The sequence below is a fragment of the Microtus oregoni genome, unplaced genomic scaffold (genome assembly GCF_018167655.1).
Source record: "Microtus oregoni isolate MIOR12 unplaced genomic scaffold, Mior012 000019F_ref0000042, whole genome shotgun sequence".
NCBI classification, from domain to species: Eukaryota; Metazoa; Chordata; class Mammalia; order Rodentia; family Cricetidae; genus Microtus; species Microtus oregoni.
The window spans coordinates 20,862,164-20,885,453 of record NW_024543078.1 but is presented as its reverse complement, the minus strand read 5'-3'; the positions used below and the strand labels follow the sequence as shown (position 1 = coordinate 20,885,453).

Genomic DNA, 23,290 nt, shown 5'->3' with positions numbered 1-23,290 from the left:
CTCAAGGCTATGCATGAATTATTCTGTACCTATTTTGGCTACAATGTTAATATTTCTTATTCTACTGTGTCTAAATGTTCCTGACTTACTATCTATTTTTGCCCACCTATCAATTTTATGTGTTATACTTTATTTTCTTTAACTTACCTTATTACTCTTTAAAAACAGTATTTTATGGTCACATGCCTAGGTGATTAAAGTTACTTTGAATCTTGACCTATATTATTGTCTTCCTTTCCTCCATCTTGTCCTGTCATGAGAACACTTTACTAAGATCTATAGGATGGATCTCTATCTGATTTGCTATGTTCCATGGCATCTGGATGATCACTTGAATGCAGTACAGATGTTTTAGTTAGAGCCATGTCTGAGCCAACTGCACTGAGTGGTCATCCTAATAGACGTAGAATGTGGCTTTCGTGCTAGTTGGTACCATGGTGAAAGGCTGACCATGGAGTGGAAGAAAAGCTGCAGAGAATTATTGAGAAAGGGTCGGCTGTAGCACAGTGGGGTTTGAGCAAAAGAGGCGAGAAGCAACAGGTGCCATGAGCTATTACCAGCACTTTAAAATAAAAGTACGTTGGCCTGAAACCTTTGCTGAGCACGGGCCGTCTGTGTGTGCAGAGGGGCACTGGGTATTGAGAGCAGCTCGGTAGGAAGGGTTAGGACACAGGAAGGTTGCCGTGTGAGGGAGGTAGCTAAGGGAATTCTCTGTTAAAAAAAAAAAATTCAGAATAAGGTATGGCAGCAAGTTAAGTATTTTTCATTTTAGTTGGAAAAATTGAAAGAGTTCTAAAGGCTAAAAAAAAAAAAATGTCTACAGAGTTTGTTGAACATGAAAACATTGGCTGGTGTCACCTAGTCTTCAGACTTTGACCTTCCAGGTCGTCTTCTGTAGTTTGGCTTCGGTCTCAGTCAGAACTGAGGTTTGTTCTCATTTGCTTTGTTTGGGGAAAGATTTGATTAGTTAATGATTTAATGAACTTTGTTTTTTGTTTTTCTTTATACACAAAACCTGCCAGTCTAACTCTCCAAAAAATGGTTTTAAATGTGTAATTTTTCCGATCAGGGAATCTCCCATCGAGGGACATTTTGTTTGCTTCCAGTTTGGAGCTTTTCAAAAGCAAAGCCTCGGGGTTTCGTGACTCTCGTGCTGGGCCCACCCTCTGCCGTGTTTGCTGTTTTCCGCAGTGCCCCGCCTGTTGCTTTTACTCCCCCCCTCCCCCCCCCAGCAGAGCTGAAGAGTGCACGTCTCTCATAATTGTTTTTGTTTTAGCTGTAGTGATAGATAGGGGGCGATAGCTCCTTGAGGCTTTTGTTTGCGTTTTTCTTATGGCTAAATGACACTGACTGAGCCTATTTTTCATGTGTTTATTTCCATCTGTATACCTTCTGTTGAAACGTCTCCTGAATTTTTTTTTCTATTTTCTAACTGGATTGTTTGAATATTAAGCAAAAGAGAATGCTTACTTCATAAGCAAGAGAAACTCGGGAGGCTGCTTGTTGACATTGTTACTGTTTAAATGTAGATGGAGGAGCCAGAATGACATGTTTGGATTTCACTCAGATTCAAACATTGTAGTAGCGTTGAGATGATGAACATAAAAGGAAGGGAGGGAAAAGAGAAAAGTGGTTCAAGGACACAGAGGAGAAGATGAGGGTAGAAAATGTAGGTGGAGCAAAGAGAAGTCTGTTTTCATCAAGTGCAGTTCTAGCAGGTGATGGGTTCCGTATCTTGTGGAAATGGACCTGTGTTAGCGGCCCTGGTCCATCACTCGTTGGGAGCAGCTTGTGACGAGGATATTGTCAGTGTAGATGGATTTCAGATCACAACACAGCAGCCAGGGCCCCTGTTGGCAACCGAAGTCTATTTTCCCTACAGGTGTAGAGTACTACACCTACTTCATGTCAACTAAGATGGAGCAATGCCAGAAGTCGGTGGCCATCAGCTGTGCTCACCACCACTGCAGTTCACCTCCTGGCAACAGTGTGCCCATCTTCTCCTTAACTTCCATTCTACCTTCCCTTCTTGTGTTGTTTGCTGTGACAACCGAGACACATCTCCCTCCCTGTTTTTACTAGTCACCTAGGAGTCATTCCGTCTCTCGGGGTCATTGATAGAAGGATAAGTTCTGTGTCCTGTTAAATAAGCCTTTCACGTTACTGCATCGTTAACCAGCTCTCTTCCAGTTCCCATGTTCAAACATGCTCAGGATCCATTCCAAGGAGCACTCCTGTGGCACACACTACCTAATTACAACTCTGTGGATATATAGTCTTTTACCCTGCCGGGTTCAGCATGGCCCCAGCTCATTGTACTAATATGGACCCCCGGTTAGCAGCCTGGCAGCCAGGAGAGTTCTGGAGGCATATTCTAAGGGGTGGGAGGAGTATATGCTGTACTGTGGGCAAAGGTCTCTGCAGCACCATGTAGCACAGAAATGCTGTCTCAGAGTCAAGAACTGTGCAGGTTAGGGATCCTCAGGAAATGTACTAGCCAGATACAGCCTTCCTATATTTCAGGATCCCAGGTATCCTTGACTCTGTGATAACTCCCTTAACAGTCCCACTTTAACTATCCCTGCCATTCAAATGAAGAATGGCCCTGTGTACGCTACCAGAGAGGCTCACATAGAGCCATTAACTGTGGATAGCACTCCTGAGGGTAAATACAGGCATGAAGACCTGAGTTCAGATCTCAGCATGAATAACAAAACAACAAAAAGCTAAGCTTCCCCACATGTTCCCATTGCCAGGGCAGAGTGAAGAGAGACAGCAGAGGGAAAAAGATCACTAGATCTTGTTGACCACCTGCCTAGCCAAAGTGGTGGGTCCAGGTTTGGTGAGAGACACTGTCAATGAAAGCAAGGAGGATGCCTAATATACTCCCCTAGCTCTGAGTGTTTTCATGGGCACTGGTACTGCGTTTGCATATATACCATAATATTTATATATAAAAATAAGCAATAATTCCATGCTAGGCTTCACATATGAAGAACTTGCAGTTCTTGTCTTTATGGGGTTGGGTTCCTCACTTAATATGTTTTCCAGTTCCGCCCATTTTTCTACAAATTTCATTTTTATTCATAGATGAATAAAATTTCTCTCTGTATATGTACCACATTTTCCTTATCCACCAGTGGTGGTCATCTGAGCTGGCTGCATTTCCTTGCTGTTACTGAAGAGAGCTGCAATAAGCATGGGTGTGCAAGTGTCTGTCAGAATAAGGACTCCTTTGGGTGTGAAGTGTCTGTCAGAATAAGAACTCCTTTGGGTGTGCAAGTGTCTGCCAGAATAAGGACTCCTTTGGGTGTGAAGTGTCTGTCAGAATAAGGACTCCTTTGGGTGTGAAGTGTCTGTCAGAATAAGGACTCCCTTGGGTGTGCAAGTGTCTGTCAGAATAAGGACTCCTTTGGCTTATTTTGTGTTTTTTTTTTTAAAGTATATGTCTATGTTTAAAGGAGTAGGTTTCACAATGATGTTTTGTTTTGTTACTGTCTCTAATTTCAATGTGTCTTAACTATATTTGCCAACAGCGTACATGTTAGGCATGTTAACTTTGAGGTGCCTAGAAACAAAGAATTCGGCTATCAGCTCAGAAATGGATCTTAGAGATGTAAATTTGTGAGTCATTGATATGAGACTGGAATAAGTATAGGAATTAAATGATAGAATACCAACTTCTAGAGGAGATAGACAAAAATCAGGCTACAAAATGGGAAACAAGGAGTGAAGGAAAGGGAAAAGAACTGAGCAGACGATTTCGGGAGGGGCAGTTTAGAGGGTTAGGTGTGGCTGCTTTGGGTGGGTACCAGTGCTGGGACCTCACAGGGACTCAGCACTGCCACACAGTGGGCAGTGCAATGCGAAATGACTAAGGAGTGAACACTTGGACCTGCAGCTTCCTGGGTTTAGGGCTTCCTCCCACACCAGTGTTTTCTGTTCTCCTTGCATACATAATGTTGCAGCATGCTTCCGGCTATGATAAATTCCTTTTCCATGGAACCAAACACAATTGCCCCAGGACCTGTAGCTGTGAGAGATTTGGGCAGATACTTGGGTTACTAGTGTGAACAGACAGGGAGTTGGGGGGTAGAGAATGGCATCAGAAGGCATCGAGACTAATATAGAACATGTTCTAGAGCATAACAGCTCCTGTCTAATACTAAATTAGTTACCTTGCAAATGGAAGAATGAGTGCTATCAATTTTTAGTACTTATTTTTTAATCTATCACTGTCTTCTCTACCACTGCATTTTATAATATAGAACACAATGATGAGCAGCCTACAAACTGTTTTGAGGATCAGGAAAACAGATGAGTTCTTTCAATACAAGTTTCTGCATTCAGAAAAAAAAAAAAGACAAATTTGTGTGCCCAAAATGTGTTTGAGGTGTTTGCAATGTGCTTTTCTCCTGAGCTCTTAAACTTCATATTCTAAAAAAAAGAAAAAAGATCATTGGAAAGAGCACAAATATTTTTTAAAAATTAGAAATAATTTGTTTTGTTCTTTCAAGTTAGCTGAGAATATTTTTTAAAACTTACAAATGTGAAATTTGATTTTAACTTTTATCGAAGAAACACCAAAGTGCAGTTATATAACGTATCAGTTACTCTTATCCTGCTATATTCTTTATATTCACATAAGTTTCTCTTAATAAAAAAAATAAAGTGAAAATTATGAGTAATTCACGTCTAAGTTTTCATCTCTCCAGACCTGGCTATGTCTCCCTTGAGCTCCTTTTGTCCAGAAGTCACACCCAGGGCCTCCCATGCTTCTGTGCTTAGCTCCTCTCCAGGGTAAGAACATGTCATAACCCAGAAAATCCTTGTGGAAAGTATTTCCCCCATCAGAAGAATGCATATAATACCAAATAAATACACACAAAAAAACACTTCCCTTTTATATGGCTTTGTTCACAACTAACATATTTCCCCTTTCTCACAGGTACCGGAGATTTGAAAAGGCCTTCCTCTTGGCTGTTGACATTGGTGCTCGTGACCTGTTTATGGTAAGTCATTGCCAGAGATGATTTTTGTGTCTTCAGTTCTAAGGCTGAGTAAGTTGTCAGCTTTTGTGACCATTAAAAGGGATTAGTGTCATTTGTGGCCTTAGACACATGGCAGGAAGGCATTATTCCACCGTGGCTCGCAGCACTGCCCTCATGAGCGGCTCAATAGCTATCTCGTATCTCTTGGCTTGGTGACATTTTCCTTGCCGGGGCCAAAGGATCTTTTATGTTTTCAAAGCATTTATAATTCTTGAACTTTTCTCCCCATGAACCTTGATGTGCAGAATTGACACCTTTCCATCTATTAAGTCTAAATGTCTTTCTAATCCATGCTCTGAGCAAGTTTGAAGCTCCAGAAGCCAGGACGCAGGAGGAAATGTGCCCCCGAGATCTCAACGTACTGTTGGGCCCCCGGGTTCCAGTGGGAAGTCAGAAGTGATGGGTGCGTTCCTTGTGTTTGTTCAACTAGAGAGGAAAGTGGATCCACAGGTGCTGAGTCCACTGTACTCTTGCTCTGCTATTTGTCACTTGGCCAGTGGTGACACTGCCCAGCTTCTTACAGACCCCGCCTACTGTTCTGCTACTGTCTGAAACTAACTTAATTACACTCTCTCCTCCTCCTCCTTGCTCCAAACCCTCTGATCTCCCCCATATCCCCACCCTGATTCCTTTCTTTTTTCTATTTATTTATTTATTTTATTTATTTATTTATTTATTTATTTTTTTGGTTTTTTGAGACAGGTTTTCTCTGTGGCTTTGGAGCCTGTCCTGGAACTAGCTCTGTAGACCAGGCTGGCCTCGAACTCACAGAGATCCGCCTGCCTCTGCCTCCCGAGTGCTGGGATTAAAGGCTTGCGCCACCACCGCCCGGCTCCTGATTCCTTTCTTATGAGAACTTTTACCCCTGGGAATGAACAAAGTAGCAAATGTTGTTATCACAGAAGCACTAAAACAAAGGTTTGCACTGTGCTTTTGCACTGTGCAGATACTTAGTGTGGCTGTTCCCTATGCAGAGTTCATCACCTTAGCTCGTTTGTGTTTCAGCTGAATTTGGTTTAAATTTCTAAATTATAGGTGACGGAATTTAAATTTCATATTCTCAAATCAATTGTACACACATTAATCATGAAAAATAGTCATTACTTTCAAAAGGATAAATGTAATATTTTCCATCCTCACTTTGCTCTCTACTTGGGCAGGCATGTCAATGTGTTGACACTCTGTGCTTCGGATAGCCCAGTGGAGAGCTTAGATTCCAATCTAACTGACCCTTCTTCCTGCCTCTGCTGCTTCTTATTCAAATAGAGGGATATCATCCTCCTCACTCCCCTTCCTCTCCCATTCCCCACTGCTTCCCACTCCTCTTCCTCCTCCTTCAACAGGGTCTCAGTATGTAGCCCTGGCTGGCCTAGATGTCCCTCTGTAGATCTCTTGAGTCCTAGAATTAAAGGCGTTGGCCTCCAGGCCTGGCCCCCAGTTCTCTTATGCCGAGAGTCCCAAGGGTGGGGAGGCAGCTGAAAGCTATGGTGTTAGAATTGTAATGGTTTTTTCTGGGCAAAATTTCTCCATAAATATTATATCCTGTAGTTTATTCTTTGATTAATTAATAGATATAATTATCAAAACCACCTTCTAAACTATTTTCATATTTGTTTCAGCATTTTAATCTGTTTAACCCAGTACCAATTTAGAGAAACCTTTGTGTTCCTTCAAATCTCCTTAATCCAAGAGCTTTTCTACTGACGGGCTAAAATAGAGGAGAGGATGACTAGACGCTCAGTTTGGAAAAGTACAGACGTTATTCGGAGTGCACATCTTTACTCCTCATCTAAGAAAGCGCCTTTAGCCAAGGTCTATTTTAAGGCGTCTCAAAATACAGAGTGTTGAGGCCTCGCCGCTCTGTTTAAGTTTATGAAAGTACTGTGTACATTTGAGACTTGGTGTTGAAATTATCTAAAAGAATTTATCATGTTTTCATATAGATTGATTCTTACTGTTTGAATTTCATCTGGCCAGAGGTTCATAACCTATATTCTAAGAAATATTACCTCTTTTGAAAAGTGAAAGTTTATAAAATAAGCAGGATTATCTCTACTTGCAAAGGATTTATTATCTTTAAGCCATCTCTTCCTTAAAGATTAAAAATAATACCAAAGACACCAAAAAAAAAAAAAGGTACCTCTGGCTGGGGACACAGCTCGGTCGGTATGTGTTTGTCAAGCATGCGCAAGGCCTGGGTTGATCTCCACAACTCATAAACCGGGTGTGGGGGCACAATCCTGTAATCCCACCGCTCGTGAGGTGGAGCGAGGACCAGATGCCAAGGTCATCCCTGGTGACACAGCAGTTGGGAGGCCCATCTGAGCTATATGAGACTGTCTCAAAGCAACAGCACCACCACCAACGAAAAGCACCAGAGAGCCTGAAAACAATGCTTTTCGCTTTAGCATCTGCTAGTGGTGAACAGGTGAAGGAATACAAAGACGAGGAAGGTGATGTGTCTGGAAAACAGGCGGCTGAGACCAGAGGGGCCCAGGTGTGAACTAAGGCATTGGAGTTCATCTTTAAAGCTGTAGGAACCTGATGAAGGGTTTGGATCGGAAGAGTGATCATAAGTTTGATCAGGAGTCTGCACGCCTTTTCTGGAAAAGGACTAGGTAGTAACTATCTCAAGATGCAAGCCTCATAGTTACTACACAGCTAGTCAGCACTGCCATCGTAGAGGGAAGACAGCTGCCGCAGTGGACAGACAGACAGTGTGGGTGTGTTCCAATAAAGCTTCATTGACCACAGTTTGAATACAATAAAAATTTCAAATGTTGTACACACACAAAACAAAAAACTAAAACTGTGATCTCTGTGTGTCCCCCTGCCCCGCTCCAGTGTTTTAAACTAGAAAAAACAGTCTCCAGTAGCATTTGGCTGCATTTCTAGTTCCCACACCTCGTTTAGAGGGACCCAAGGCTGCAGTGCCGAGAGGAAGGGGAAGAGCCGGCCTTCAAGGTGAAGGTTAGAGTAGAAGAGCCCCTTTCAGGTCCATCTCCTCACACCAGTGCTTCAGGGGCTGTTGATTCGGTTCCAGACTCACCTAGTGGCTGTGTGGGTTTCCTATAGTTTACCTAATGCTGTTTGCTTCCATTTTATTGTTTGTAAGATGGTAACAATGCATAAATTGCCGAAGTATGAAATAGGTTAACATATTTGAAGGGCCTGGCATACTGTAATAACTTGGTAACTAGGGTTTCTAGCATGTTTTCAGATTATTCATTCACCTTTCAAGTCTTTGTATAGTATTTAATTTTAAGGTAGGGGTGTGTGTGTGTGTGTGTGTGTGTGTGTGTGTGTGTGTGTCTAGTAATCTGGGCTTCATACAACTTTTGAAATTTATATGTCTCTATTTGATAGCTTAGAATCATTTAAGACAGCCTTGTTTCATAGTCTGCTCTTTTACCTACAATATCTTAGAAGATAGATTGATTTGTGTATTTGAATTAATCTACAGTAATGGTAGCATTTGAAACCACTGCAAAAAGTTTCAGTAAGTCATGTTGATGGTCCAAAATTCTTCATAACAAAGAGGGAATATGTTGATATACATAAATAACCAGTAAAGAGTAACATACTGGAACTAAACCCAGCACAAATCAGAACAAGGCACTTCAAAAAATCAGAATTATAAATAATCCATAAATACAGAAAAATGTTGAAGGTCATTGGTGGTGAAACCATGGACTAGGGCTCTCAAGGCAGTTCAGGGAGTGAACATCACTGAGGTTTGCTTGAGACTCTTGTCAGAAGGTAGTTGACTATACATAGACGAATATTTTTATGGACTTTCTTTGTCTTGCATTGATCCATACTTCTGTCTTTGTGCCCGGATCCTGTGACTTTCTTTGTACGGACTCATGGTTTTGGAATTAGGTTGCTTTATATACTGAGTCCTTTGGGATTGCATGTGAATTTTAGGATGCATTTCTCTGTTTCTGTGCAGACATATCACTGAAGCATTGATAAAACTGCGCTGGTCACTTAGGTACAACTGATATCTTTTTGTTGCTCTTTTTTTGACGTTTCTCCACATGTGTGTGCTGCATATTGAGCCCTTTCCTCATCGCTTTCCCATTTCTTTTTTCTACTTTCACATCACACACACACACACACACAGACACACACACACACGTATCTTTATATATCTCTATAAAATCTCGGAACCACAGATGAGAGGAAAGCATAATTTGTCTTTCTGAACTTGGCATAGTTCAGTTGACATATCTGTTTCCCTGCAAACAATGCGACTTCTTTCTGCATTGTCTTGAAGGTTGATGATCCTTTCTTCTACGTTGTGTTGTTTGGTTTCTTGATTGGTTGATTCATTTTCAGAATTTCTGGTTCTTTTTCAGTGTCTGAATTCTTTACAGGATTTTTTCTTGATGTTTTAAATTTTTTTCTTCCACATTACTGATTCTTTCATCTTCTTTAGTAGTTTTCTTGTCTAGGTCCTTGATTAATTTCATAACTGTCTTCAGGATTTTTTTTATTTGAGTCCTCTCTGTGGTCCCTGCTCTTCCTCCAGTGTGCAGGACTCTAACACTTCCACTTCTGACCACTTTTGTTCTCCATTATTGAGAAGTTGTCAGCTTAGGAGGGGTCTCAGTGGAATGCTGTCTCATGTTTTCTATTCTTTTGCTGGGTTTTGCATATCTGTTTGCATATTTGTGTCCTGTCCTCCATTTTGTAGTACCCCTCCCCACCCCCACTCCTTTCCTCATGTTTTTTGTTTTATTTCACATGAATCCTGATGGGTTGTCTTTGCTTAGAGCTATAATCGCAAGAAAAACCAACTGCAGTACCACTGTTAACAACTACAGTGGTTTCACAGCAGCCTCAATATCTTAAAGAAATGATGAACAAAGCGTTCAGGTGAAGTTCTTATTAGAAACAGAGCTGTCTGCAGAAGAGGAGCCGAGGACACAGGAGAACAAGGCGCTCTAAAACAGTGGAGGGAAGCTCGTGTGAATTCACAGAGTTGGAAGCAGCAGTCACAGGACATAGATGGGTCTGTGCCAGGACCTTTGCATGTATACTATAGCTTCCAGCTTAGTATTTTCATGGGACTCTTGGATGTGTGAATGAGTGGGTCTTTGACTCTTGTGCCTGCTCTTGGGGCTTTTATATTTTCTCTTGGCTTGGCTTGTCCAAATTTGATATGATAGTTGTTTTATCTTATTTTGTTATGTTTTGTTGTTGTCTCTTAGAAGCTTGTTCTTTTTTTAATGAGAGACAGAAAGGGAGTGAATTCAGATTGGAGAGGAGGTGGGGAGGCACAGGAGTAGCAGGAGGGGAAACTGTGTTCAGATTACATTTTAGGAGAAAGGAATCTATATTTGATAAAAGGGGATAGACAGGAGCTATAATTAAAAAGTAGAAATTTGTAAAGTTAAAGTTTGAATTCAGAAGTCAAAATTTTTTTTAAATTATCAATTAGTAGAAAAATGGATTGATTTAGAAAAGGTAAATTACCTTAAAAACAGATAAACAGGAACCATCTAATCTCAAGAACAACAAAATAAAATATATATATATATATATATATATAAATATATATATATATATATATATAGAGAGAGAGAGAGAGAGAGCGCCAGTGAAAATATTCATAGGTGAGAATAAAATAAAGATAATTTTAAACAAATCAAAGGTGACAGAATGAATCATCAAAGGTCTACACCATGAGAAAAAATAAGTGAAGGTTTGGGAAAAGAGTTTAAACCAGAACTTAGATATACACCAGATGAGAAGCATATGGATCAAGAGTCTTTTCTCTTCATCTTACTAAATGTTTGAGATGTATATGTTTATTCTCATTTAAACATTATAAAACATGTGCATGTATTAGACTATCAACATGGTACCCAACAAATATGTATAGTTTTTATGTGTAGATTTGTGTAGATCCACATTCTTTTTAAAAAGAAGATATTTAAAGTAAAATTTATGTCATTAACATTGTACTTTATTGCATGTAAAAATGAAATGAATGATTCTAGCATAGGAAGAGCAGATAGAATTATACTGAAATGCCAGGGTCCTGGGTGATCATGACAGGTTAAAATTGCAGATTATAGCACATGGAGAGCTTTCTTCTAGGTAAACTCAGTAGGTGTGTAGCTTTAAAAAGTCAATACAGAACTGAAAAGTTTAAAAATATTCTATCAGAGAAGGGTAAAATAAAATAATATTTTAATTTTATGTCCCAAACATATGCATTAAGTTTAATTCAAATAGATTACACCTTCCTGTTAAAAAGTAAATTTTAATTCTTTTTATAGGTCAGAGGTTATCAGACTGAACCCAGAGAAAGTTGTAGTCATGCTCAATGTATAATTCTTTACTTGTGTTCAGGATATAATTAATTGTTGTAGATAAATAAATTAAATGTAAAAATATATAAAAAACGATAATAGAAAAAGACTACTGCAAAGTCCTTGTGAAATCAAGGTATTAATTACTAGAGATAATGGTCTCACAGCAGCCGCAAGGTTTTAAAGAAAAGATAAACAAAATGTCTGGATGGGTAGTCTCATCAGAAATAGAAATACAAATTTAGAATCAGACATTTAGAAAAATTCATTAAGTTAGAATTCAGAAGTCTATAGTTATAAAAAATTATAGAAACATTTTTCCTAGTAGATATGTATTATGATAAAAGTTTAGTAAAAAAGACACAATAAACAATTGTGTGCAAGATAACCGAGCTTAAAATGCTTGAAACAAAAGTTGAAAAACTGTAAAAAGATAGATATAGAAATAGAGAAAGTAGGTAAAGGTTTGTGAATATTTTAAAATCTGTGAATCAACTTTTCTTGATGTTTTGAAAGCTACAGAATCCAACATCATTCTCCAACAACTGAAAAATTATATTATTTTCAAATGTATGTCATTTATTCACCAAATATATATTGGGCCACATGATAAGATATGAAAATGCCTTATGTTTTTAGAATGTAACATTCTAAAAATGGTACATGAAACCAAAGGAATTGAGTTGTAAATCAGTAATATTCTATACCTCTGAAGTTCACAAATTAAATAACAGTTGTTTTTGAAATCTAATGGTCTTCAGAAGAAATTAGGAAGTATCTCAATGAATTTGGTAAGAACCACAGTATATCAGAATATAGGAAGTAATCATTGATCCATTCTGGTACGTGTGTAAATAAGTAAATAGATTCAACACCCATATTAAGAAGTCACAGTTTGGCAAACATCGTGGTTGTAACTGAATAAGGCAAAAGTTACTGATGGATTCTATGAGTAGGGAAAGGTTCTGCAGAAGCAAGCTATTTAAAGGTTCTCAAAGTGTTTCCATAATATTATAAAAGCTGTGTGTTTTTACAAAGGGAACAAGAGTAACAAACTGCCATAGAGAAAATTGGTAAACACTATGTAAATCTAGCAATCATAACTCAATCAATACCAGAACAGATAGTTGGGTGTGGTGATGCATTCCTGTTTTCTCAGAACTCGGGACACAGAGGCAAGAGAATCAGAGCATCCAGGCAATATAGCAAGTTTGAGATTAGTGTGGACTACAAATGCCAAAGTAATAATATAATAATTATAATAATAAAAATGGAACTATTGAAAATAGTTTGCCACCTGGTATAATAAGCAAGGATACAACATCTTGCTGTGACATTCCTGCCAAAAAGGTAAAACCTAACTGACGGCCATTCTTTTAAGTAGCCTGTATTCTTAAAGAATGTGATGCTCACATAAGGGAGAGCACCAAAGGAAATGAAAATTCATTACTAAATGCATCAAAAGATGTTCTGTTTTGTGTAAAGAACAGCTGAGAATAGTTGAAACTTTGCAATTATGTGGGTACAAATTCCCAGTGCTAGTTTGATTGTTTGTATGTTTTATGGCTTTGTAGGACATGTAAAGTACCATCAAGTAAGTCAACAACTTTTTCTCAAATAGTTCAGAAGAGTAACCTTTGAGCTGTACATGGAACTCTGTGGAAGCTTGAGGTTGCTTTAAAATTTGCATCTTCAATTTCCTCAGGAGGTCTAGATTACTCACTGCCCATGAAAGTCTATGGCTTTGGTCACAAAGTGCTGGTGCTAGCTTCTTGTCTTTAGAATATTATTCTGGGTTTGAAAATTCAGGTAGCCTCTCCAAAGCAATTATTATTGTGGCATAAAAGAAAATTGTTTTGCTATACTCATTGTGGCATAAAAGCCACCCAAGATTGCTTCTCTGGCCCCATCTTGAATGGCATGAAGATGAGTGTGCCTTCTGAGCAGTCTCATGTTGGCATCTCTAACTACCTTGGCCATTGGCACAAGGCCAGTTGGAATGTCAAATGTACCATCTGATAATGCTATAAAAAGACCTATAACTGCTGCTCTCCAGCCATCTGTGCCTTCCCTTGGCATAATACTGTTGGGTAGTTTGTCTTCCATTGGCATGGTTTTTGTAGGGCGGCTTACATCTGCTATTCCTAGGCACTTGCTTGGTGATCAAGTTGACATAGAATTGCTTCTTTGGCACTGTTTTTAGGTAGAGGAGTTTTATACCTGCTAACTTCTGAAATAAGATTTGGCGTTCAATCCATTATAATTGCCATTTTTAATTTTATGAATATATGTGCCTTTCTGAACTCTGGTGACTCAAACCTTGCTTGGACTTTCAAGTTGAAGTTCTAATTGAAAGTCTACACTCAGAACAGTTAACTATAGATGAAGTAGATTTTCTTTAAGATAGTCAGTTGAGTACACAGAGTAAATCTCTCCTCTTGTGCCAAATTTATGGAAATTGGAGAAACTGTGTGTGTGTGCGCGCGCGCGCGTGCGCGCGCCTGTTTGTGTTAAATTTTATAGCTGGAATCAAATAAGAATACTTGATGGACCCGAGGTTGTGAGACCCCACTGACAATGCTAAGATGGGACAAAGTGAGATTAGGAAGCAGGCACCAAGTGCTAAGAAAAAAAGACTGTTTACCAAAGTCGGAGGAACATCTAGAACCTCATGTCCTGGGAAAGGATGCTTTGAATAGAAAAGTATTTGTGGGCAAGCAAGGATGGATCCTTGGGATGCTTCAATACAAACAGGAGGGTGAGAAAGTGGAGAAAAAAATCACAAGAAGTAGAAACTGGGTCAGCCCCAGTTATGTTAAGGGAAATAAATAGAGTTGTGACTATTAGGAACAGAAATGCATATGCTACGAACTGAATTGCATCTTTTTTCCTCCACAAAATTAACATGTGGATCTTCTAACCATCAATATAACTACATTTGGAAGCAGATCCTGTAAGCTGGGTAGTTAAGGTTTAAGGCCAGTGGGATAGGATATCATCCATTATGCTCTTTTTTATTTTAATACTTTAAAAAAAATACTAATCCAAATTCCCACTCCCTTCCCTCCTCCCATTCCCTCCACATACCCTCCAACCCCACCCCCCTCTAATCCTAAAAGAGAGTAAAGCACTTTGCCTTGTGGAAAGTCCAAGGCCCTCCCCACTACATCTAGGCTGAGCGAGGTATACATCCAAAAAGAATAGGATCCCAACAAGCCAGTACATGCAGTAGAGACAAATCCCGGTGCCTCTGTCAGTGGCTCCTTAGTCTGCCCAACTGTCAACCACATTCAGAGGGACTAGTTTGATCCTATGCTTGTTAATTCCCAGTCCAGTTGGAGTTGGTGAGCTCCCATTAGCTGAGGCAAACTGTCTCATTGGAAAACCCCTCTTGGTCGTGACCTCCTTGCTTATATTCTCACTCCTTCTACTCTTCAACTGGACCTTGGAAGCTCAGTCCAGTGCTCCGATGTGGGTCTCTGCCTCAGTTTCCATCTGTTGTTGGACAAAGGTTCTGTGGGGATATTAAGATAATCATCAGTCTGACTACATGGCAAGGCCAGTTCGGGCACCCTCTCCTCTATTGCTTAGGGACTTAGCTGGGGTCATCCTTGTGGATTCCTGGGAAGTTTTCTAGAGCCAGGTTTCTTGCTAATCCCATAATGGCTCCCTCAATCAAGATATCCCTTTCCTTAATCTCATATCTGTCCTTCCTCCTGCTCGACTATCCTATTCCCTCAAGTTCTCTTCAACCTTCCCTTTCTCCCCTTCCTTCTTCCCCCTGCCCCCATGCTCCCAATTTTGTCCGGTGATCTTGTCTGTTTCCAATTTCCAGGTGGGTATATATATGTTTTTCTTTGGGTTCACCTTATTACTTAGCTTCTCTAGGATCATGAACTATAGGCTCAATGTCCTTTATTTATACCTAGTATCCACATATTAGTGAGTACATACCATATTTATCTTTTTGGGTCTGGGTTACCTCACTCAGAATAGTGTTTTCTAATTCCACCCATTTGCATGCAAAATTCAAGATGTCATTGTTTTTTACTGATGAGTAATACTCTAATTTGTAGATGTGCCAGACTTTCTTTATACATTCTTTCGTTGAGGGGCATCTAGGTTGTTTCCAGGTTCTGGCTATTACGAATAACACTGCAATGAACATAATTGAACAAATGCTGTTGTAGTATGATTGAGCATCTTTTGGGTATATGCCCAAGAGTGGTATTGCTGGATCCTGAGGTAGGTTGATTCCCAATTTTCTGAGAAAGCGCCATACTGCTTTCCAAAGTGTTTGCACAAGTTTGCATTCCCACCAGCAATGGATGAAGATTTGGAGTTAGGAACCTCACATAAAAGAGAACACAGTGTTTCTCTTTCTGGTAACCTCAGTCAATATAATATTTTCTAGTCCTTTCTGTTTGGTCAAAAGTGATACCTCTATATCCAGGGACTCTGGGATGTTTGATTGAAAGTGAGACCCCAGCCCTCTAACACCCCTATATCCAAAGAGTCTGGAATGTGATATTAAGTTGGAAGCATCACCCCAGCCTCTGCTTTGGGGCGCCAATGGAGCAGAAAGCTCCATCTCAAGACCCCTCCCCCTGGGAGTTGCCTTGGGCTAGACTCCACCTCTGAGAAAGCCTGTCAAATGCTGACCCCTCCCCAGGGAGGGTAAGGACCACTCCCACAGGCTATTTAGGTTCACGCTGGAAAAGAAACACGTGGTTTGGGGTTTTGTTTGTGCTCTCCTTCCCTGTGTCCCGAGCTCTCCCACCTCCCACCCCCCAGCATGCTCCCAGCCACCCGAGAGTGTGGCATTTATTAAACATGGGCATTTTTGATTTGGTCTAATTTGGTTTGATTGGAGTTATTTTGTGTAGGCAGAGAGGCTCTTCTTAAGGATTATTTCTAATACCTTGTGCTTCTGTGCACATTTTACGATTTCATTCTTTACAGCTGAACAGAATTCCATAGTGTTTTACGATCCCTCTGTCAGTTGAAGGGCAGTTTGGTTTCTGATTCCTCGCCTGGTGAATGGAGGGGCAGTGAACATGGCTGAGAAAATGTCTGTGGAACAGGATATCGGGTCCTTTGGGCAGATGCCATGGAGTCAGGTAGCTGGACCATAGGGGAGGTTTAAGTCTGGCTTTTGAGAGCTCTCCTCTCTGACTTTTATAGTAGCTGCTCCCGTTGGCTCTCCCACCAACAGTGACTGAGGGTCTCCTTCCTCACATCGCCTCCAGAATTTGTTGGCACCCTTTCTCTTGATCTTTGCCTTTCCAAGCGGGGTGAGATTAAATCTCAAATTTGTGTGGTTTCGCATTTACCTAATTGATAAGGATGATGAACATTTATGTGATATTTCTTAGCCAGTTTTTTTTTCCTTTTTTTTTGAGAATTCTCTTCTCATTTTCTTTAAGTCTTTTTCATTTTTAATTGAAAATAGTTTTGTTTATACAATATATTCTGTTCACAGTTTCTCCTCCCCCAACTTCCCTACCCCCACCTCTGTTCACACCCTTTTTTCTTTCTCTCATTAGAAAACAAAAGGGCAACTAAGACAAACCAGAATAGGACAAAATAAACAAACTCACTCAGGGAAAAAAAAAAAAAAAGCCAGAGAAAAGGCACAAGAAGCACATATGGATGCAGACACACACATTCCCTTACACAGAAATCCCACAAAACACAAAATTGGGAACCATAACATGGAAGCCAAACCTGTAAGTAGAAAAATGTCCAGGCACTATGAGACAAAAAGCCTCCCCAAATACCATTGGTTTAGTTTTGTGTTGGCCATGTGGCCTGCCTTTCAGTGTGGTTTCTGTGAGACTCCCGGAGTGTGTTAACTGGAGATCGCTTCTGGGTTAGGATAGGGCCTTGTGTCCACTACTTCTCTCAGCACTGGGGCTCCGTCTGGCAGTCCAACCCCCTCAGTGACACATTTTCTCCAAAAAAGGCCATACTCACTCCAACAAAGCCACACCTCCTAATAGTGTTACTCCCTGTGAGATTATGAGGACCTATTACATTCAAACTGCCACGGTATTTAAATCCAGAGATTCCCTTATAGATACTGCTATATCTATAGATATATCTATACTATATGCTATAGCATGTCTTACTTTCATGTGTTTTATTTCCATTTCATTTATCTCAAAACACTTTCTAATGTTTTATCTACACACTATTTTAAAGTATGCTGTTAAATCCATAAGATATTTAAAAGTGAGCTGTTTAATGCCAAGTCCTAGCAGAGTTTTTCAAATGTCTTTACAAATTGTTATGTAACTTAGTTCCTTTGTTCAAAAATATTTTCAGTACTATTTGTACTTTTCAATTCTTGAGGGATGTTTTAAGGCCCAGTACATAGTCTGTCTGGCTACCTTCCAGGTGTACTTGAAGGGAATGTGCACTATGTTCTCAATGGAGAGTAGTTGTAGTGATAATTATACCTGCTTGGTAGTATTGTCTGTTTTAACCTTACTTTATTCTAACAGCGACTTAGAAAGCAGATTACACTTCAAGATTTCAGCACTTTTATATCCATTGTTCAGATTTTGCTTCAAGTGTTTTGAAGCTGTTGACTGTTTATCAAAATATATCCCTTTTTCTAGCTCACTTGTCTTTTTGCAGTGGACACTTGAGCTGTCTTTTGGTTGGTGTTTGCATTTTATCTTTTTCTGTTCTTTCATTTCTCCTCTATGTCTTAAAGTGTATATCTCAGTCTTATTTTTCATTCAGTGTGACAGCTTCTGTTCTATTAGACCCTTCTGGTCATCATTACTTAATATAAATATTAATATAATTAGATTTAACTACTATTTTTACCACCTTTTCATGCATCTTTTGAATTAAGGATTTTGTGGGATATCCAGTTTATCTTCTATCTTATCAATTACATAGCATAGATACTGTTTTATGTGCATCTGTGTACACACTTGTGTTCTTGGGTCTATGATACGTGTATCTAAGTTAAGACCATCTTCTTTCAAATGTTTCTATTTTTATATTTAATGTAATAGTGTGATAACAGATTGTATTCATTCCTCCTATAGTTTATGTTTTGTTATTTAATCTTATTCCTGTAAGTAATAATTATGGTGAAGAAAGAAAAGCTAAACATTAACCCAATCAAGAAAACAAAAACAAGCAATAGCATAAAAGAATTAACTATTCTTTTTGAGTAAATTGATAACATCAACCTATTAATTAAAATATACAGACTATATAAATAGATTTAAAAAGAAAATTCAATTATTTCTTGTCTTCGAGAAACTCAGTTTACTGGTAAAGGCACTCACAGACTGAAAACCAAAAACTGGAAGAAGGTTTATGAGGCAAACAGTAGGCAGGCACTGCAGCAGGGCGAGGGAGGAATGGTGCTGAGTGCTCCGCTTCCACGCCATCCTCAGCTGGTTTTCTCAAACAGTTCAGTGCCACCAATAAGCACGAGTAGCACCACCCATGGTGGGCTGGGCTCTCTCGTGTCAATCATGGAAAAAACAAAACAAAACCAAAAGCCCTACAGACATGCTCATAGACCAGTCTGATGGAGGAAATTCCTCTCTTGAGATTACCTCTTTTTGAGTATGTCTAGGTTTATGTCAACTTGACAAACACTAACTGGCACAAACGTAGATGTAAAATTTTTAGTAAATACTTAATGACGGAATTCAAGAACACATTAAAAATATGCTGAGAACTGTTAGTTTCATTTCAGGAATACAAGGGTTGTTCAACATGGATTAATCAGTATGTGGATTATAACACACAAATGGGCTTCAGAACAGAAATCACAAAATTATGTAATGGTTACATATAAATTAGTTGGCAAAGTCTCTCATTCCTTCTTGCTAAAAGCCTGGAGAAAATAGGAGTTGAAGGAACATACCTCAACATCATAGAAGTTATCTATGTATATCTATAGTCAACATTATACTGAACGAAAAATGCTGAAAATACATAAGGAGCAATTTTATATTCTTATTCAGTGCTGTGCTCAGAGTCTTAACTAGGGAAATAAGACAAGAAATCCAGGGTTTACAAAGGAAAGGGAGAATTTGCATTTTTTTATTTGGTTTTTAGAGACAGGGTTTCTCAGTAGCTTTGGAGACTGTCCTGGAACTAGCTCTTGTAGACCAAGCTGGCTTCAAACTCACAGAGATCTGCCTGTCTCTTCCTCCCAAGTACTGGGATTAAAGGTGTGTGTTACCACCGCCGGAAAATCTGCATTTCTTTCTTAGTACTGTTTTTCTAATGAAAATGTGGTACATATACAGAGGAATTTTATTAGATTTAAAAAAAAATACTATCCTTTTTTCAGGAAAATGGATGGAACTGTAGATCATCATATTAAGGAAAATAAATCAGATTTACATGAATAGTGTATATTTGGTCTCATATATATGCAATCTAGATTTGTATATTGTATACGTATATATGTGTGTATATGACATGCAGTTATTTGGTCCACAATCGACTTCAAACCAAGTAGAGGAGATAAAGACGCCCAGTACATATTAATAAAGAGAAAAAATAGTAAGAAGATACAACAGTTCTAAATGTATATGCACCAAAGCTTGGTGCTCACCATTTTCTAAACAAATATTAATGAATATAAAATATCACATAAGTCTTGGCATAATAATGGTGGATTATTTGGGATATAGGTAAGACATTCAAACTGAAAATAAACAGAAACTTTAAACTACACTTTTGAATGAAAGGTATAGCCCATGCAGCATATAAGAGCAATGCCTCCCCTGCCTCCAGCATCTGTCAAAAGCCTAGAGTTCTCTAGGGTTACAGAGGCACCATGACCCCTTCCCATCTCTGACACAGTATTGAGAGGTCCAGTGCAAGGGCCATGTCATGCCTAGAAGACGGTGTTTATTGCCCTCCCCCATCACCCGACTCTTGCACTGTCTGCCCTTCTCCTTAATGTTCTTTTTTTTAATTTTTTTTATTTATTTATTAAAGATTTCTGCCTCCTCCCCGTCACCGCCTCCCATTTCCCTCCCCCTCCCCCGATCAAGTCCCCCTCCCTCATCAGCCCGAAGAGCAATCAGGGTTCCCTGACGTGTGGGAAGTCCAAGGACCACCCACCTCCATCCAGGTCTAGTAAGGTGAGCATCCAAACTGCCTAGGCTCCCACAAAGCCAGTACGTGCAGTAGGATCAAAAACCCATTGCCATTGTTCTTGAGTTCTCAGTAGTCCTCATTGTCCACTATGTTCAGCAAGTCCAATTTTATCCCATGCTTTTACAGACCCAGGCCAGCTGGCCTTAGTGGGTTCCCGATAGAACATCCCCATTGTCTCAGTGTGTGGGTGCACCCCTCAAAGGACTAATATCGATGTCCCATTATAGTTGTGTAATTAACAACACCTTAGAATCTGTAATATTTCCCCTTTCATCTCAAGTTTTATTATTATGGGTCCTCTTGCTTTTTGTTAATTTGGCTAAGGGACTGTTAATTATGTTTTTATTTTCAAAGAATCAACTCTTTATTTTTTTGCATTTTGTTTTTTATTCTGTTGTTTCTATTTCGTTAACATCTGCCTTTATCTTGTTTCTTCCTGTCTACTGCTCTTATGTTTGTTCTGGTTCCTGGGTTTCCCAAGGGATTTAAAGTTACCATTAAGTAATTTATTTGAATTTTCTAATTTTTTTCCTTTCCTTTCTTTTTTTAGTTTGGACACTTTCAGCTATAAACTTCCCTGTTAGGACTGATTTCATTAAATAACAAATATTTTGACACATTGTATTTTTATTTTCATTCACATCTAGGAATTTTAAATTTCTGTCTTGATGTCTTTAACGGCCCATTCATCATTCTGCAGTACACTGTGAACCCTCAATGAGTTTCGGCAGCTTCTCTTGCTGTTTGTTTCCACCATTCCACTGTAGTAAAACAGAACACTGGAGTTACTGAGAGTTGCCTTGTGCTCTAATATTGAACTATTTTACAGAAAGTTCCATGCTGAGAAGAAAGTATATTCTTTTGTTTGGACAGAATGTTCTGTAGGTATCTGCTAGGTCCAGTTGGTTTGTGGTGCCATTAAACTTCATTGTTTCTCTAATTTTTATCCAGATGACCTGTCTTTGAAAGTGAAATATAGAAATCACCCACTGTTAGTTTTGCCACTAAAATATGACCTTATATCTAGTTATATTTGTTTATGAAATCGGTTTTACCTGTGTTTGGTGCATGTGTGTTTAAAATTGAATGTCTTCTTGATGGACTGTTCCTTTGAGGTGACTTTGTCACTTCTGTCTTACATGGTTTCAAGCCTACTTTTCCCAGTCAGAAGTAGCTATGCCTACTTGTTTCCTGGATCCACTTGCTGGAATGCTTTGTCCCATTTTTATCTAAGGTGGCATCAGCTTTGGTAATGAAGTGTGCTTCTTGAAGGGAACCTTAAGTGGTTTCTGGGTATCCTTTCTTCTTGAGATGTGTGGCACGTGCTCTACTCCCTTCGTTATCCCCAGACGCTCCATAAACCTTTTATTGGTGAAATTTAAAATATCATAAATTATGTACACTATGTATAAGTTTTTAATCCAGGTTTATAAATATGAAAAATGGGGCTTTCTGGGAGATAGGGCAGTGGTGTTCCCAAATTTCTCATAAAGGTTGATTTGTTGGTGCTGATCTGTGATGAGACTTTCTGTATTTTCAAACCTTTGCAAATCTCTTTCCACGTGTGTATACCAGTACTGACAATGCCAGTATGCGGCCTTGAGACATGCCCTCATTGAGTGCATTCACAAATCGGAAGTCAGTTTTAGAATTCTATTAGCCGAAATGCTAGAATGTCTTTAGCAAGTCATTACATTGCAAATCATTTCCAGTAGAAGCTCCTTAATTGCACACCAAATGGATTTGGGAATATGGAAATTTTCTCTACACATACATACAGGCCTGAAAAACATTGCTCTGGTTTGAAATTAGAATACATTTCTGGGAATTTGTGTAGGAATGAAGATATCACTTTGAAAAACACATCTTTTGACAGTGCAGGCCTGACATGACTTGCAATTCAAACAATTTCAGTTCTCATCAGAACGATTTTATCACAGTATGTTTCACAGAAGCAATTTTCCTTGTAATTTTAGTTTAAAACATCTTCACGTCTGCAGCTAGAACTAATTCAAAGTTCATGGACAGTGGTTGAGCACAGACTTTCAACCATTTAAAAATTCAGAAGCCATTCTTAAGTTGAGAAGTGTGCCAGCACAAGCTGGTCTGCTGTGTGAGACACAGTTTTGACCCCTGACCTCTGCAGTCTTCAGGAACCCTGCTCTGAGTGAACATGCTTGTGTGCCAAAGCCTTGCAGCCGATTGCTAACTTTTAGAAACTTAGTCAATGTGTTAACACCCTGATGTGATGATTCATTGCATATTGTGCATATATCAAAGCATGGTGTTTTATTTCCTATAAATTCATATAATTCAAAAAATCAGAAATTAGCGTTTTCGATTTACATTTATTTGAATAATATGAAATATCTTTACATAATTGTAGGGCATTTATATTTATTCATCATAGACTGTCAGTTTATATTCTTTCTATCCATTTTTATTGCAGTAGAATTTTTATTCCAGTGACCATTCTGCACACTATGGAATTCACTCAGTAATTTCCACTGCTTTCCCTGAGCACCCAGCACTTCTCCCACAGAACAGACCTGTCTCTCCTCACAGAGTGCTTCATGCTTTGCACACATATGCACAGGTGTGCACACATATGCACGGGTGCGCACACATACGCACGGGTGTGCACACATGCACAGGGTGCACACACATACACACGGGTGTGCACACATACGCACGGGTGTGCACACATACGCACGGGTGTGCACACATACGCACAGGTGTGCACACATATGCACGGGTGTGCACACA

The 23,290-nt window shown here is 39.3% G+C and overlaps 1 protein-coding gene across 2 annotated transcripts in view; it reads left to right on the top strand.

The window, feature by feature from the left end:
• Nucleotides 1–23,290, top strand: part of LOC121459478 (WD repeat containing planar cell polarity effector) — a 283,095-nt gene that overhangs the window by 195,116 nt on the left and 64,689 nt on the right. For both annotated transcript variants that reach the window (XM_041669297.1, XM_041669296.1), the window contains one exon: nucleotides 4,949–5,012. In XM_041669297.1, coding sequence (XP_041525231.1) covers nucleotides 4,949–5,012 — 64 coding nt within the window. The remainder of the gene's footprint in view (nucleotides 1–4,948; nucleotides 5,013–23,290) is intronic.